The sequence below is a fragment of the Apteryx rowi genome, unplaced genomic scaffold, assembly GCF_003343035.1.
Source record: "Apteryx rowi isolate R43461 unplaced genomic scaffold, aptRow1 scaffold_170, whole genome shotgun sequence".
Taxonomy (NCBI): Eukaryota; Metazoa; Chordata; class Aves; order Apterygiformes; family Apterygidae; genus Apteryx; species Apteryx rowi.
The window spans coordinates 1,664,667-1,678,117 of record NW_020447975.1 but is presented as its reverse complement, the minus strand read 5'-3'; the positions used below and the strand labels follow the sequence as shown (position 1 = coordinate 1,678,117).

Below are 13,451 nucleotides of genomic sequence, written 5' to 3'. Positions count from 1 at the left end.
AGCGCTCGGGAGGGGAGGGGAGAGGAGAGGAGGCCCCAGAAGGGGCACGAAGCGCACGAGCAAAGGCCGCAGGCAGGTGTAGCGGGAAGCAGCTTCCCCGCGCCGAGGGGAGAGAGGAGCCACGGAGCGGCTGCCGCTGGGGAGGAGGCTCCACCGCCCTCCCCGGTGGAGGCACGGCCGGGCCCGGCTGGAGGCAGGGGATGCCAACGCCAGCCGACTCCCCTGGCTCTCCCGTCTTCTGAAGGGCGCCTGTGCTTACACGTAGATAGATGAAGCTGTCTGGCGTTTCAGCACAGCTGTCAAGTGCTTTCCAAGGCACACAGCAGGATACTCGGTCAGCCCTAGATTCAAGTCAGCAGGAGCAGACAACAGTGATCCTGGGTCTGGCCAGACCAAGCATCCTATGCCAGCAGCCATGGCTAATTAGTACACAGGAGTTCAGAAGCCTGATGCTCCTCATGATGCTGCTTGCCCCTGTGGTACACTGTGACAGACACCCCTTCTGCCCCTGCTCCTTTCTCTGCTTATAAGGCTGTGAAACAGCTAGACAGCTGGGGAACCAGAACTAACAAGCAGAGATAAACCATTGGTGGGGGAGGGCTGCCACGGCTCRGTGGAGGAGGTGTTGGTACTGGGAATATCGATGGAGCTTTGTGAGGAAGGGCCTGACAAGGCTAACCAAAGGAGCCAGCAGAAGCATGGGATCAGCATGGCAGCAATGAGACTCCTCACACTTCCCAATTCCCAGTGCATCAACCTTTGGCTCTTTGGAAACCACCCACTTTCTCCTCTGCCCCTGCAACTAGGATGCTCCTGCTCTTGGGCAGAGACTTCCAGTGGTTACCAGTTCTCAGAGTAACAGTGCAGCATCACCGCTACAGGACTCGGAGCACTTCACAGACTCTGAGCAGTATTTCTAACCCACGTGCTCCTCTCATCCCAGACAAGCCCAAGAGTATCCAGAACTTCCAGGTGTCTGCATGTGGTGCTGGCTCACTGGCTYTCTTGAGTTGCCAAGATCCAGAAACTCAGAACCAAAGTAAGATGGATCTTTGCTGGTCTCTTATGATCAAASAGAAGGATGCACATTTTAACGAACACACCAATAGGATCAGGAGAGCTAGGCAGCCATGGGAACCAACTAAGTTCCCCCAAATGGTCCAGAGGGACACCTAGAGAGAGGGGCACATTTAAACGGATGGCAGGCTTTCAGATTGTATACTCACAACCTTCAGTCTCATTTGTGGCACCAGAGAACCGCTGGCCTCTCACCTGCAGTACCTCGGTTTTGGTGCAGGGTTTGGTAGCTCCTGCAGTCGGTGCTGCCTGGCTCCACAGCCAGCTTGTGTTCTGTGGCTGGAGGCAATGCTGCATCTTGTAGCGTTCATGGTAAGGAACGCTCTGGCCCTGGACGGAGAGGGAGCCCAAGGTGGTAGGATCAAAGCTCTGGGTGGCCGGCAGCTCGGCCTTGGCTGTAGGCTTGCGTATGATCTGTTGTCCTGAAGCCCGGACTGTACCTCCCAGGAGTGAGAGGGGGATGAGTGTCATTAAACTGTGGGCCTCCTGTCCCCTGAACATACGCTGAACGAATTGCGCCTGGAAGGAAAGCAAGCAGTCATGGCTTAGTTCTGGAAGGCCTGTCAAGGGACAGGAAGGAAAAATGTTCTCTAACCAGCTACAGGTACTCACTAACATATCTCCCTGCATTTTCTCCTCTAAACATYCCACAATCACAGTCTTAGATTCAAGTCATCTGAGGCCAAAAGGCATCCCTGCGGTTGCCTGTTTGATCTGCCTACAACAGTGCTCAAAGACTCCTATGTTCTGCCCATCACATCTGTCCGAGCTGGAGCAGGGTTTGTGAAAAGGAACGCCAGATCTGGCTGGAAAGACTCCTGTGATGAAAAATCTGACCCATTCCCTGATAATTCTTCACTCTTGAAAAATTCACCCAAGTTTTAGGCTGAGTTTGTGGTTTCAGGTTCCATTCTGCTTTGTCTGGTAGAGTAAAAGGCAGCTACTATCAGTTCTTACAGAACAATCAAACCACATCTTAGACTTCTTTTTGTTAAATTAAATGAATTAATTCAAATTTCTAGTGAGGCACTAGAAGACTCCTAGGTCCTGAATAATTCCTGCAACTCTTGTGTCTGAGTTTCTCAGCATCCTTCTGAGGTGTGTTATCCTTCCAGCCAAGAGCAGAAGGCCTTTCTGGAAGCAGTCAGTGCCAGTGGAAGAGGCATTGGCCCTTGCAGGGTTTTTCATTATTTGCTGGCCCACAACTAGCATTTCCCCAACATATCAGGTTCAGCTTCAGTGCTCTGTAACAACCCTTAAAGCCTTGCRGAGTCCACAGATGACAGACTGCTGGCTTCCTCCTCATCTGATTTTAGACCAGTAGCACCAGTAGCCCGGTTTTGGAATTGGTTTGGTAGCCAAGACCCAGTTTGAGACAATCAAACAGATCTCCTTAACTTTGGGTGCAATCCTTTGTGAAGCCCAGCATTCTTCAGCTGTGCACCTTGTGAGAATCTAGGATATGGCAGCAGTATCTTTACCACAGCAAAACCAAGGGCTTACACTATAACATGCTCTTGCAGAGTGATGAYGACTCTGAAGGGGGAGCCCTACACCGAGGGCTGAGTCCTATGGTGTTTTAAGAGCGTGCACTGACTTACTGTTAGAAAACATGCAGTGGACTGATCACCCCCCCTGTGAGGGGGGCTGACATTATGTAAATGGCAAGGGGTTTTGGGAGAGGCATCTTTTACAGTGCAGAATTCACTGAAGGACTTTTTTTTTTTTTTTGACCTCCCTACGCTTCCCTTCAGTCCCTCTTTGTTTTGTGTTCCTTTACCATGCTCCTAGCATGTTAGTGCTCCTAGCTGCTAAAAGCTTAACCTGGAGTTCACTTTATTTAGCTAGAAGAATCACGTTACTGCACCGAAGAAGCAGGTTACGCTAAACTGCATGCTGGGAACAGCAGTGTCCAAAAGGCAATATTGTCATAGAAAAAAAAAGTGCCCCTGCAGTCTGTTCTTTGGAATGCCAGTGAGAAGGATCTTCTCGGGGAAGGGTGCTCAGGGGCTCTCATGCAGGCAACTGGCATGCCCCAGGGTGCCCATTTGCAATGTGAAAAAAATTACTTAAACATACAAAAACCCAAGGACCCAGAGTCTACGCTGGATCTCATTTAACTCAGCCACACCAAAGATGCTCAATGCCCATGATTCATTCCTCTTGCTCCTACTGTGAATGTCTGTCTCCTATGGTGGCCTTACAGGATGGATCTGAGCAATCTTCTGTTACCTGGTTCTTGGAGATAACAGTGCAGGCGCAGTGGTTGTTCATTGATCTATGAATTGCAGGGATCAGCCAGGAGAGCTGATCTATGATGCCTAGACTTCGGATGAGGTTCTCACGCTGCAGAAGAGCCTTTACTCTTTTCTGCTCCTCCTTTTCCACAATATCCTGAGGTTGCATAGAGTCATACTGCATTTGTTGCATCTTAGGAAAGAAACACCTGCATTATAGCAAAGTTGAAGCCACAGGTAATGCACAAGAGAGAAAAAGCCACAGACTGCACTAGAGAGGCCTAGAGAGAATTAGAGATGTCAAGGTGGAGTGGGAAAAAGGTCCCAGTGGGAAGCACAACAGAGAATGGGCAACACTGGTGATTGCAAGTGCCCCCCAGCACAAGCTATCAACAATTCAACCTTCATGAAGGGGAGTCCCACCTTGTAGTTCTGCTCCTCGGGAGATACCCATGGGTCCAGCACTGTTTGTGGAGCCACATTACTGCCTTTGAGAACCCCATGGACCAGCACTGAGGATGAGAACAAGGTACCTTTCTGTCCCACATCCTGGTGCTTCTGTAGATGAGTTGGGTTGTAGGAGCTCTGGTTTTGTTATGGATCTGGGCTTTGTCCCCAGCCGATTCTCCTTGCAGGGTTTCTTTTTTCTCCTTTTTCTTCTTCCCAGTAACAACTTCCCACTCTTCTTTCTTCAAGCGAATTTCCTCCAGTTGCTGCCTGCCATGAAACAACAGTCTTGGTCATTGGTTCAATAAGAGGCATAGTACCAAAAGGATGCAAAGAGTTCAGTCCAAGGACATTATACTACAGTCAGAAGTTTTGTAGTGAATAGAGAACATAATGGAAGTGTGCCAAGAAATGGGCTGGGAGTGCTTTTAAAAGAGATTCTTACTCCTGTCAGAAATGCCCTTGAATTAGTTTATGCCTGCTACAAGGGTAGAGGACACATGCAACAGAGTGCCTCCAGAATCCCAAAAGTCCATGGAATATTGCATTTGCCTCTCAAAGATGCATGCTAAAGGAAGTTCTTTTGCCATGGTGACACAGCACAGGCAGAATCCCCCCTCTTCTAGCTCTCACCATCTTTCTTACGGCTCTTAAGCAATAGAAAGAGTCATTTCCAAGAGGGGATCAGAAGTGAGCAGTATTTATGCCATCCCTATAAGGCATGGATATACCTGGCACATTGCTCTCGTGCTTTGGATGCTGCTGTTTCCTGGAAGAGGGAGCCACTTTGCTTGAAAAACGGCTCATACTTGTCTGTTCCATGTGCTGGGTAAATGCGCCGGTAATCTCCCAGGTGGGAATTCTCATACTTCTCTGCCTGAGCCAGCCAGGCAGCCTGGTTGTTCTCTAACTCCTTGCGTCTGCAAACCGAGAGCAAGCATAGGCAGAGGAGCTGTCACAGGAGATTCCAGGTGTTGTACTATCTGATAAATAAAGGGCCTAGCTAGCATTTTCCCCCTTTCCTTCCCCATTTGGAAGCCTGTTCCACATAGGTTCATTGCAGGGAAACAACACTCTCCACACTTCTTCATCCTCTACCKGTAGGAGATTCTCAGATCTCTCCCCTGCTGTGCAGGCTCACACCCTGCCCCTCAGCCTTTTCACCGAACTAAACCAGTTATAAGAAAACTTCAGCTAAAAGCTGCCTATAGAAGGAGCACCTGCCACTCTTTCAGCTGGGAGCTCTCCAGGCAAGCTTGGAGCAGCTGAGGCTGCAGGGACATGCAGAGCACAGGGCTAACATGCTCAGCTTCTCCAGCCTGTAGTTATCTCAGGCTTCTTAATGGAATGGGAGCTGGAGGGAGTTCCTGCATCACCCTGCATGTCAGGAAAAGCCCGGATAGCAGGCTCATCTACAATGGTCTTAAGAGGTCATGTGGATTAATTAATCATGAAAGGATATGCAGACAAAGAAGGGTGGGAAAATCCACAAYCCTGGGAAAATAACTCTGCTTTGGAGGATGTCCAGGTCCCCCTGGGTGCTCTTGCTCCCAGAAGCAGTGCTACAGTCTGTCCAGTGAGTGTCACTGTGAGCCCAGGAATGCTGGCGCAGCTTGTCAGCACTAGATGACATGACAGGCACAGCTCCATAGGGGAGGCAGCAAAGACTCTGTACAGGCCCAGGTCCAAGAGTTCTTGGACTCTCAGATCTAACACTCAGAAACCAGTCCTGGCTCTTCCCGTCTAGAATGCAGATGACTTGAGCTATCTCTTCTCAGAAGCTATATAGTGCCATGGCCTCTGGGAACTTTAATTTGAAGTGAAACAGCCTTTGTTTTTATCCTGCTCCACCATGCCCCATCTTTTCTCACCAGGAGCCTGCAGCACTATGGGGAAGAGCAGTACCTGGATACACGGGCAGTCTGATGGGCTTGAAGGAGTCGTTCCTTTACCCGCTGCTTGTCTTCCTCCAGCACCTTCCTTTTGTCACAGGCATGCACATTTATCAGCTTGATGGTATCACAGAGAAGAGCCTCCTTCACTTCACGGTCCAGGCATGAGTCTGTGGTGAAGCTGGGAGAGTGATTCACCTGCCAAAACACGGGGCTAATCTAGCTTGTCAACATTCAGCTCCTAGAATGTGCTCCCAGCAGCAAGCTCTCTGGCCCCAACCTGCTCCACCTGACACTTTCCTTAATGTTCTTCCCTGTACCAATCACAGAAAGCTGAATGCAGTGGCTGGTTCTACAAGAGTAGGGCAGATTTCATAAATTCAGAATGCTGTCACAGGTCAAGGAGTTCTAGGGCTCAGGAAACTCCCTGCTGTTACAGAGGGCGTACAGGGAACAAGTTCTTGGATCTGATGAGCTAAGGTTGCTTAGCCTATAGTAAGTAGGTTGCTTGGCCACTTGTCTTCATAGCCCGTTTAATTTTGTGAACAAGGTGGCTCATTTTAATCAACCTTAAAAAAGTTCTATTCATGCCACAACCCTTTGTTCTAGTGCTTCCCACAGACAAGCAAGCTCTCAGCTATCTGCTGTTTCCAGAGCGGTTTCAGCACAGCAGGAGAATTCTTCCTCACCTCTAGCAGCCATGGTTTCAACTTTCTATCTAGCAAAATATCAAAACCCAGTATCTCAAAGCAGGCACAGCCGGTAGTGTGGTTAGGAAAGCAGCTTTGGTAATTGTGCTTCACAACAGGGTGAGCTGAAATAAGGGTCTTTATAACAATATCTTCAATATCTTCCCAGAGTTTCTTTGTGTTGTAGTTGTTATCCATCATCCAGGCGTTCAGGGTGGACAGTTTCCTGTGTGGAGGACAGGAGATGATAAGAGCTGACCTATGATACCACGTTTCCCCCAAGAAAGAAGGAAATAAACCAGTGTTCCAAATGCAGCTTTCCTGCAGGATGTGCACAAAGAGTTGTGGCACCTAGGCAAGACAATACCTCTTACTGCCCACTGTGTCRTCCCGGACGAAGTTTTCGTTATGTTTATTGATAGCGTAATTGGTCAAATGCATGCAGATATCATCCTGAGAGAGGAACCGCAACAGACCTTCATTTATTCTTAACCTCAGAGTGTAAACAGAAACAACAGCCCCAGAGTCCCACTAGTACTAATCTAGCCACTAACTTCACCCAGTTCTGCCTCTTCTCTGTGACAGGGGCTGGCAGCAAGGAGTTAATTATGCTGGTGATTCTCTCTAGCCAGAAGAGAGCGCTAACAGAGCTCTACCCCCTCCATACCTTCTGTCCTAACCTCTGGGGTGAATGCACAGGAGTCAGCTCCACAAATGCCATTCTGGCTGTGGCCTCACCAACAAACAAGGGAGTCCTCAGGACAGAAGCTGCAGCAAATTTCTGCAAATTCATCTTTTTCCTTTATTCATCGAAAGCAGAAGGACTCTGAGACATACACATACTGCAGTTAAAGAGGGCATATAAATAAGCAGCCCTGGGGTAAGTGGGCAGACAGGCAGAAGCAGAAGCCTAGAGTATCTCCTGCCAGACACCATAATGAGTGATCAGAATGCAGTGATACCACACTGGAGTCCATCTTTTTTTGGGATTTCATAGCGTACAGACCCCTATTAGGAGGGAAACATGGGCACAGTCTGCACCTCTCTTTCCCAATTTCCCTCCCTGGCTCTCCTAGACTGTTCTACTACCACTAGGTAATCCCCAGCTCCCTCTTCTGCTTGAAGCAGGTAGGCAGGACAAGGAGTGACAYAGATTCAGGAAAGCTCATAAAGGGGGAAAAGCAGTAGCAGTGTTGCCCAGAGACCCTGTGGAATCTTTGTCCTCGGAGGTTTTCAAGACCCAGCTGGAAAAAACCCTGAGCAAACTGATCTGAATTCAGTGTTGACCCTATTTTGAACAGGTGGTTGGACTAGAGATCTTCCAAAGTTCCTTCCAGTCCAGACAACTCTATGATTCTGTGGTAATGCCAGTAAACAGCCCAAATGTGGGACCTGTGAGTCTCCCTCCTTCAAATACTCCTGAAATACCTTCTGTGAGGAGAAGGTACAGAGAGAGGGGGAAAAATAAGAAAGAAGAGAGCTGGGAACCCACCAGTCCCTGGCTTTCCAGGGTCTGGAATGTCCCTAGGACAAAATAGTGGCTAAAACCTRTGAATACTATGTGAGTTTCATGGAAACTTCCCTTTTTTACCAGGTTGCTGCTGCTGGGCTCGATGTACCTCATGGTAGCAAACCGGGCCAGACCCTCCTTGTAGACAAAAATCTTCAGCGGGTCACAGGATGTGACCAGCACATAGATACGCATGTCAAATTTAAAGCCATCAATAAGGAAAGGCTGTGAGACAAAAGGTAGAAGGAACCATGAGATAAGGAAACGTTGACAGGTGTGCTGCTGATTCCTTGAGGTTGGCTACTCTATTTGTACTGCTTGTGTCACTTCTTGGTAGCTCAGGGGTGAGGGGAAACGCAAGCTTCCACTATGGCTCTGCTGTGTTGCAGCCATACTGATGCCCACGGCTAAGTCTGGAAGAAGTAGGGCAAAGGAGACAAGGAGGATGCAGCTAGGAAGCTGGAGTCTTCCACCTACATTGCAAGACAGTCCCCGTTACCTTAGAGATATATTGCTGACAAATCATATGTTCTCCATGCTTGATATCCTTTGGGTTACGTGTTACGAAGATACCTCTCCCTTGGCAGCCGCTGTCTGGCTTGCAGATGAATGTTGTATTTTTCCTCACACGACTATAGGCCTGGAAATCCCCATAGCTATACAACGAAAGAGCGACTGTTAAAAGTTAAAAACCACAGCCCCTGAACTTTCTCATAGCATTTAGATACTCAAACTATGGTGCTGCGGGCCAGTACAGACTAAACTTTTACAGCAGAGGAATAGTACAGCTATTCCTGATTTACGTCAGTTATAAATTGGTCCTTTTGCAACCTGACAAAGACCTCCAGGTTCCAACGCTTAGTTGCACACATCTCTACCTCTGCCAGGAGGTTCATAGGAAATGGTCACCACTATTCATTCAGGAGCCAGTAAGATTTTGGCTCTGCTGCTGCAGAGAGATCAGGAGAAAATAAACAAGCCCTGACTACAAAGGAGGAAGAAGTCGCAAGTTTTTAAGACACTTTCATTCTGGCTCATCAGCAAACAGACAAGAGGCCACGGTCAGAACGTTCTAACCAGGGTGCAAAGGCTCACAGTTTAAGCACACACATCACATTAGATGGCTGATCTTCAAAAGCAGCTCCACTGAGAGTGAGGGTGCTTTGAAGAGTCACACCCATATGCCAGTTAATTATTTTGCTGTAGATGGAGGAGCACTGTCTCTGTCTTGGGCATCACGTGTAGGAAAAGAGGTAGGCAAACAGGATAGATTCCAGAAGACAGTGCCAAGAGGAATCAAATTCCAGGAAATGTAGCCTGGAAAGAAAGAAGTAGGTTTGTTTTCTCTAGAAATGAGAAGATTGAGAGGACACATGACAACAGCCTTCCAATAGACAACACATTAGCAAAACACAGCAAACCACTGTTCTCCAAAGCTAGTGTAAATGGAAGAAGTAGTATGGTGCTGATATTTCAGCACAGATTCTTCAGGTCAGGTATTAAGAAAGTCTTTCTAACCAAAGGAGAGTTTAGCTGTAGAACAGGTTATGAAAGCCCTTCTTGGAGGTTTTCAGGAAATGGAAGAAAAAAATCTGTAGAGAATGTCTAAGAATAGATACCGTGTCTCCTTACAACCAGCTGAACTTAGAGTGCTCTTTCGTCTCTTCCAACTCTACATTGCTAACATTGTTTGTCTGTATATGATCAGAGAAGCCAGACCTTCCCCAAAGCTTGAATAGCTTGGTGACAGCTTACATAAAACCATGTGTTTTGTTTTGCATAAGGGCCTGCACTGTCTCACTATCCTCCACCATCACACCGTACGCTCTATTGCAGCAGATGGCAGAAGTGCAAAGGGTTGTGAAGACAACCATCGCAGTTAATGGTGTGAGACTGCCTCAAACCCCTGTACTGTTCCCTTCCTGGACAAGTAACGAGCATTGGACTCAGTCTATATGGGAAGAGAGTCTCAAACAGTGTTCTGCAGTTACCTCTCCTGTTCACTATGGGCTGCACAGAGACATTCCACAGAAACACAGATATGACATTCCCATCTAGCCCATTGCCCTTTGGCTTTCAGGGTGGTTCTGTCTCCCAAGATTTAGTCCAGTTCAGACTGCAATCAGTCAAGCAACAAGGCATACATTCTAYGGGCTAATTCAATGTAATAAGAATTAAAGATGCATGAAGCTAGAACCATGGTTAGAAATATCCCATTCAATTCTAGGGAAGGTTATGGAGGCCCAAGCCAAGATATGAAACCTCAGAGGGTTTCACCCCCACCCACGGCCTGGCTGTCAACTGTAGTGGTTACCACTTCCTAATTTCAACCCCCTGTTGTCTGCTGCATTAATGTGTATAACTCACTCGGCTGGCAGGCACCAAGTACGGGGAAAAATATTGTACTCCTTAGGGAAGAGTTTGAGCATGCGGTTAAGATTGCGAGCCAACAAGTCCTTACGGCAGATCTCTGTCATGCCTGGAAAATGGTTGATTTTCTGAAACAGGTGCAGAAGAAAAACAGAATCAGCAAAGGAACAGCAGCGGTAGTCCTCAAGACCCAAGGAAAGATAGGATACGGAGAAACAAGCAAGCAGAACAGGAACTGGGGCCTGTGGTTGCCTTGAATGTCTGCTGAGAAACAGATTATGCTACAACTGCTTTATCTGAACTTCATCAGTATGATTTATCTGCTCATTCCATCTCAGCCCTACAGCTCTCCCTTCCTAGAATATCACAGTTTCAGGAAGGGAGCAGTTTGTCAGCAAGAAACATTTATTTCATACCAAATTAAGGGGTTGGCAGCTTTCCAATTCAGGGTACTAACCACCAAACTGTGGCTGATGGCACCATATCAGAAACATAAATGAAGTAAAGGCTTGTGAACCTATGCACTCTGGAACTGATGCAGACAAGAAGGGGGTATAGGTGCTAATTTTGGACACTTATTTCATTCTGCAACAATATGGTCCAGTAATGACCCTCTGTCTCAACCTCCTTTCCTGAGCTCTTCCTGCTGGGCACTCTTTCCACGGAGGGGTATTTACCTGAAACCGTTTCATTTCCATGACACGCTCCAGAGAGACTGAGCAGTCAGTCCAATATATTGTCCAGTCCTCATTTTCTCCCACTTCTTTCAGCCCACAGCTTTGTGCAGCACGCCGCACTGTACCAAAAAAAGCGCATGAGAAGGGGCACCTCTGGACCAAGCAGAAGGTATAAACCCCAGTGACTGTTAAATCTCCAAAGCAAAAAGGGACAGGACTATGGAATGAACATCTCCAGAAATCCACTTCCACTCTCAAAGGTGACAAGATATTATTGGTGGGACCCTTAAGAAATACAAGTTTTACCTGGCTAAACTCAGCACAATGCTCTGACTGCAGGTATACTGGGAACTATCAGCCCTGAAAGTCCACTTGCCTTGGGGTCCAAGAGCACTTCTTGAATTACAGCAGGCTTGAATCTGCTACGGGCCTGACACCACACAGCCAGATACAAATCTTTTGAAGGTATTAGTTTCATCTTTAAAATCGAAAGCTACTTGGCAGCAGAACACACAAGCTTTTGGAGTAGAAGGTTCTTACTGGGATGATTATTGTTAGTGCCAATTCTGAATTTGGCCTCTTACAGAGCTGGGGAGGGGATGAAGGAAACACACACACTATGAAATTGGAGTAGGTCAGCAAGAAAACACAAAAAGGGCAGCTTGAAGCCAGAAGCCTCCCTCTTCCCAGGCACTTACAAGCAGGTAGCCATACCTGAATAAATAATAGTGTGCCTTTTATTGATAATATCTGAGCACATCTCCCAGGAACACAATCTTGCTGCCAGGCATTGCCAATAGTCCTGTTGCATATTCTCGACTGATCAGCACAGCCTGCTAGTTCTGGTAAGAGCGGGCCTGGGCACCAGAGCTCTGGCGGTGTGAATGAAACGGGCCAGGTTCCTATGGAGCTCACACTGCCATTCCATCTCCTCTTGTAAATTCTTTCCCCTTACTATCACCAGACTGTTTGAGCATGGCCCTTAGTAAAATATGTAGTACTGGCCATGCTGTATAGAAACGGTATTCTTTGCACAGCTGACAAGGCTGTGACCTTCAATAAAGCAAATGTGGCTGTAATGCTAAAATAATTGTCATTAGCAAATTGACTAATAACATCCATCAGATGCCATGAGCCTGTTCTCTTATGATACATCTCATGGCAGACAAAGAGGGCAAGATGGGAGAATGAAACAGCTACCTAGGGCATGTCACTGAAGAAGAACGGCAAGAGAGGTTCAAGGTACCTATCCAGCCTGTTCCATGACCTGTTCCAAGTTAAACAAGTGGACTGTTAAATGAACTTCTCAGTTCATTTTCTCAAGCACAGGTATAAGTCTTGCATCATAACTGTCCCTAACCAAACCTTTCTCACCAATTTTAGTGGATGTTCTGGCTTTGGCAAAAGAACACTGCTTCTTAATCCGGAGAGAAATCTCTCCAAATTAGTGCACAGGTGCAAGTGAGTAGCAGGAGGTTTGCAGTGCTGTTGCATATTTTGTATCTTTTTAAACCAGAGACCATCTCAGTCCAAAGGGTGGTCAACTGCTTACTTTTCACAGGGGTTCAAGTCACTTACAAATAACAAATACATAAAACAAAAGCCACTGTGCAGTGAAATTTCAATTATCAGCACCCTTCACTGGGTGAACAGGCATTTCACAAGCTTGCTGTAGGTGGGCCTGATCTGAAGGGGTACCCTATAATACTGTGGACTTACCGCTCTCATACTTGCAGCTGGTCAGATTGATGGATGCAACGCTGGAATTGAAAGAGATGGTAAGACAGCTTCAGTGGGGCAACCAAGATCCCATCCTGGGAACAGGCAGTCAGAAAGGAGACAACCATGTACCTGCATACATGTACGTGACTGTCACTCCACAGAGTTACTCAGCAAACCTGATCTGGTCCCAACATAGGCTCAGCAAGCCATGACAAATAGGGGTCCTGAATCTGGGTCCTACCATTGACACTGCATGCTTAGAATTATAGGGACAATTTAAGGGAAACAGCATTTCTTCTGATTCAGAAAGTCACCAAAAGGCCTCAGGGGGGCTCGGGACCAGAGGGGCCCAGCTATGCACTACTCGCCTTAGTCAGATTCACCGGTTTCAGAGGACGGAGTCTCACTGCTGCTAGAGGGCAGCTGAGACAGAGCACAGGCCTCAGCTGCTCCTGCTTTCTGGCAAAAATAAATAAAACTAACACAATGCATATAATACATATACATTTTATGAGAACACGCACGGCACGGCCTTTTGTATCTGGGAGCAGCACTGCTCCGCTCTGAAATATGACAGAGGAAAACTTTCCTGCGGGAACTCCCAAACTGGACCCAGCAGAGGGGCAGCAACGAAGGAGGGGAGTCGATGAGCGTATGCGTGTGCGCGCACCAGAGCACAGCTCTGAGRCCAGCGTCAGGCCTTCGGCCCACCCAGGCTGGGGCCCCCCGAAGGGCCGCGGCCCCCGGGCCCGGCCGCGGCGCACTCGCCTGTGCTTCCTCCTCTTCTTCCGCGGCTCCGGGCCGCCCCCCGGGCCGGCGGGGCCCCCGGG

The 13,451-nt window shown here is 47.9% G+C and overlaps 2 protein-coding genes across 2 annotated transcripts in view; both read right to left on the bottom strand.

The window, feature by feature from the left end:
• Positions 1–837: 837 nt before the first annotated feature.
• Positions 838–12,876, bottom strand: TTLL6 (tubulin tyrosine ligase like 6). The gene is made up of 15 exons (XM_026060732.1): positions 12,863–12,876; positions 12,751–12,768; positions 12,619–12,659; positions 10,900–11,018; positions 10,220–10,350; positions 8,352–8,508; positions 7,934–8,077; positions 6,710–6,795; positions 6,343–6,568; positions 5,667–5,851; positions 4,493–4,681; positions 3,848–4,031; positions 3,310–3,507; positions 1,273–1,596; positions 838–1,172 (listed from the first exon to the last, which is right to left on the bottom strand). Exons 1-15 carry the CDS (start codon positions 12,874–12,876, stop codon positions 1,029–1,031), a joined length of 2,160 nt encoding a protein of 719 aa, XP_025916517.1. The 3' UTR covers positions 838–1,028.
• Positions 12,877–12,990: 114 nt separating this feature from the next.
• The window catches only part of GDPGP1 (GDP-D-glucose phosphorylase 1), a 2,050-nt gene continuing 1,589 nt past the window's right edge, over positions 12,991–13,451 (bottom strand). Inside the window, exon 2 of the mRNA XM_026060731.1 lies at positions 12,991–13,080. Within this exon, the coding sequence (XP_025916516.1) occupies positions 12,991–13,080 (90 nt within the window). The remainder of the gene's footprint in view (positions 13,081–13,451) is intronic.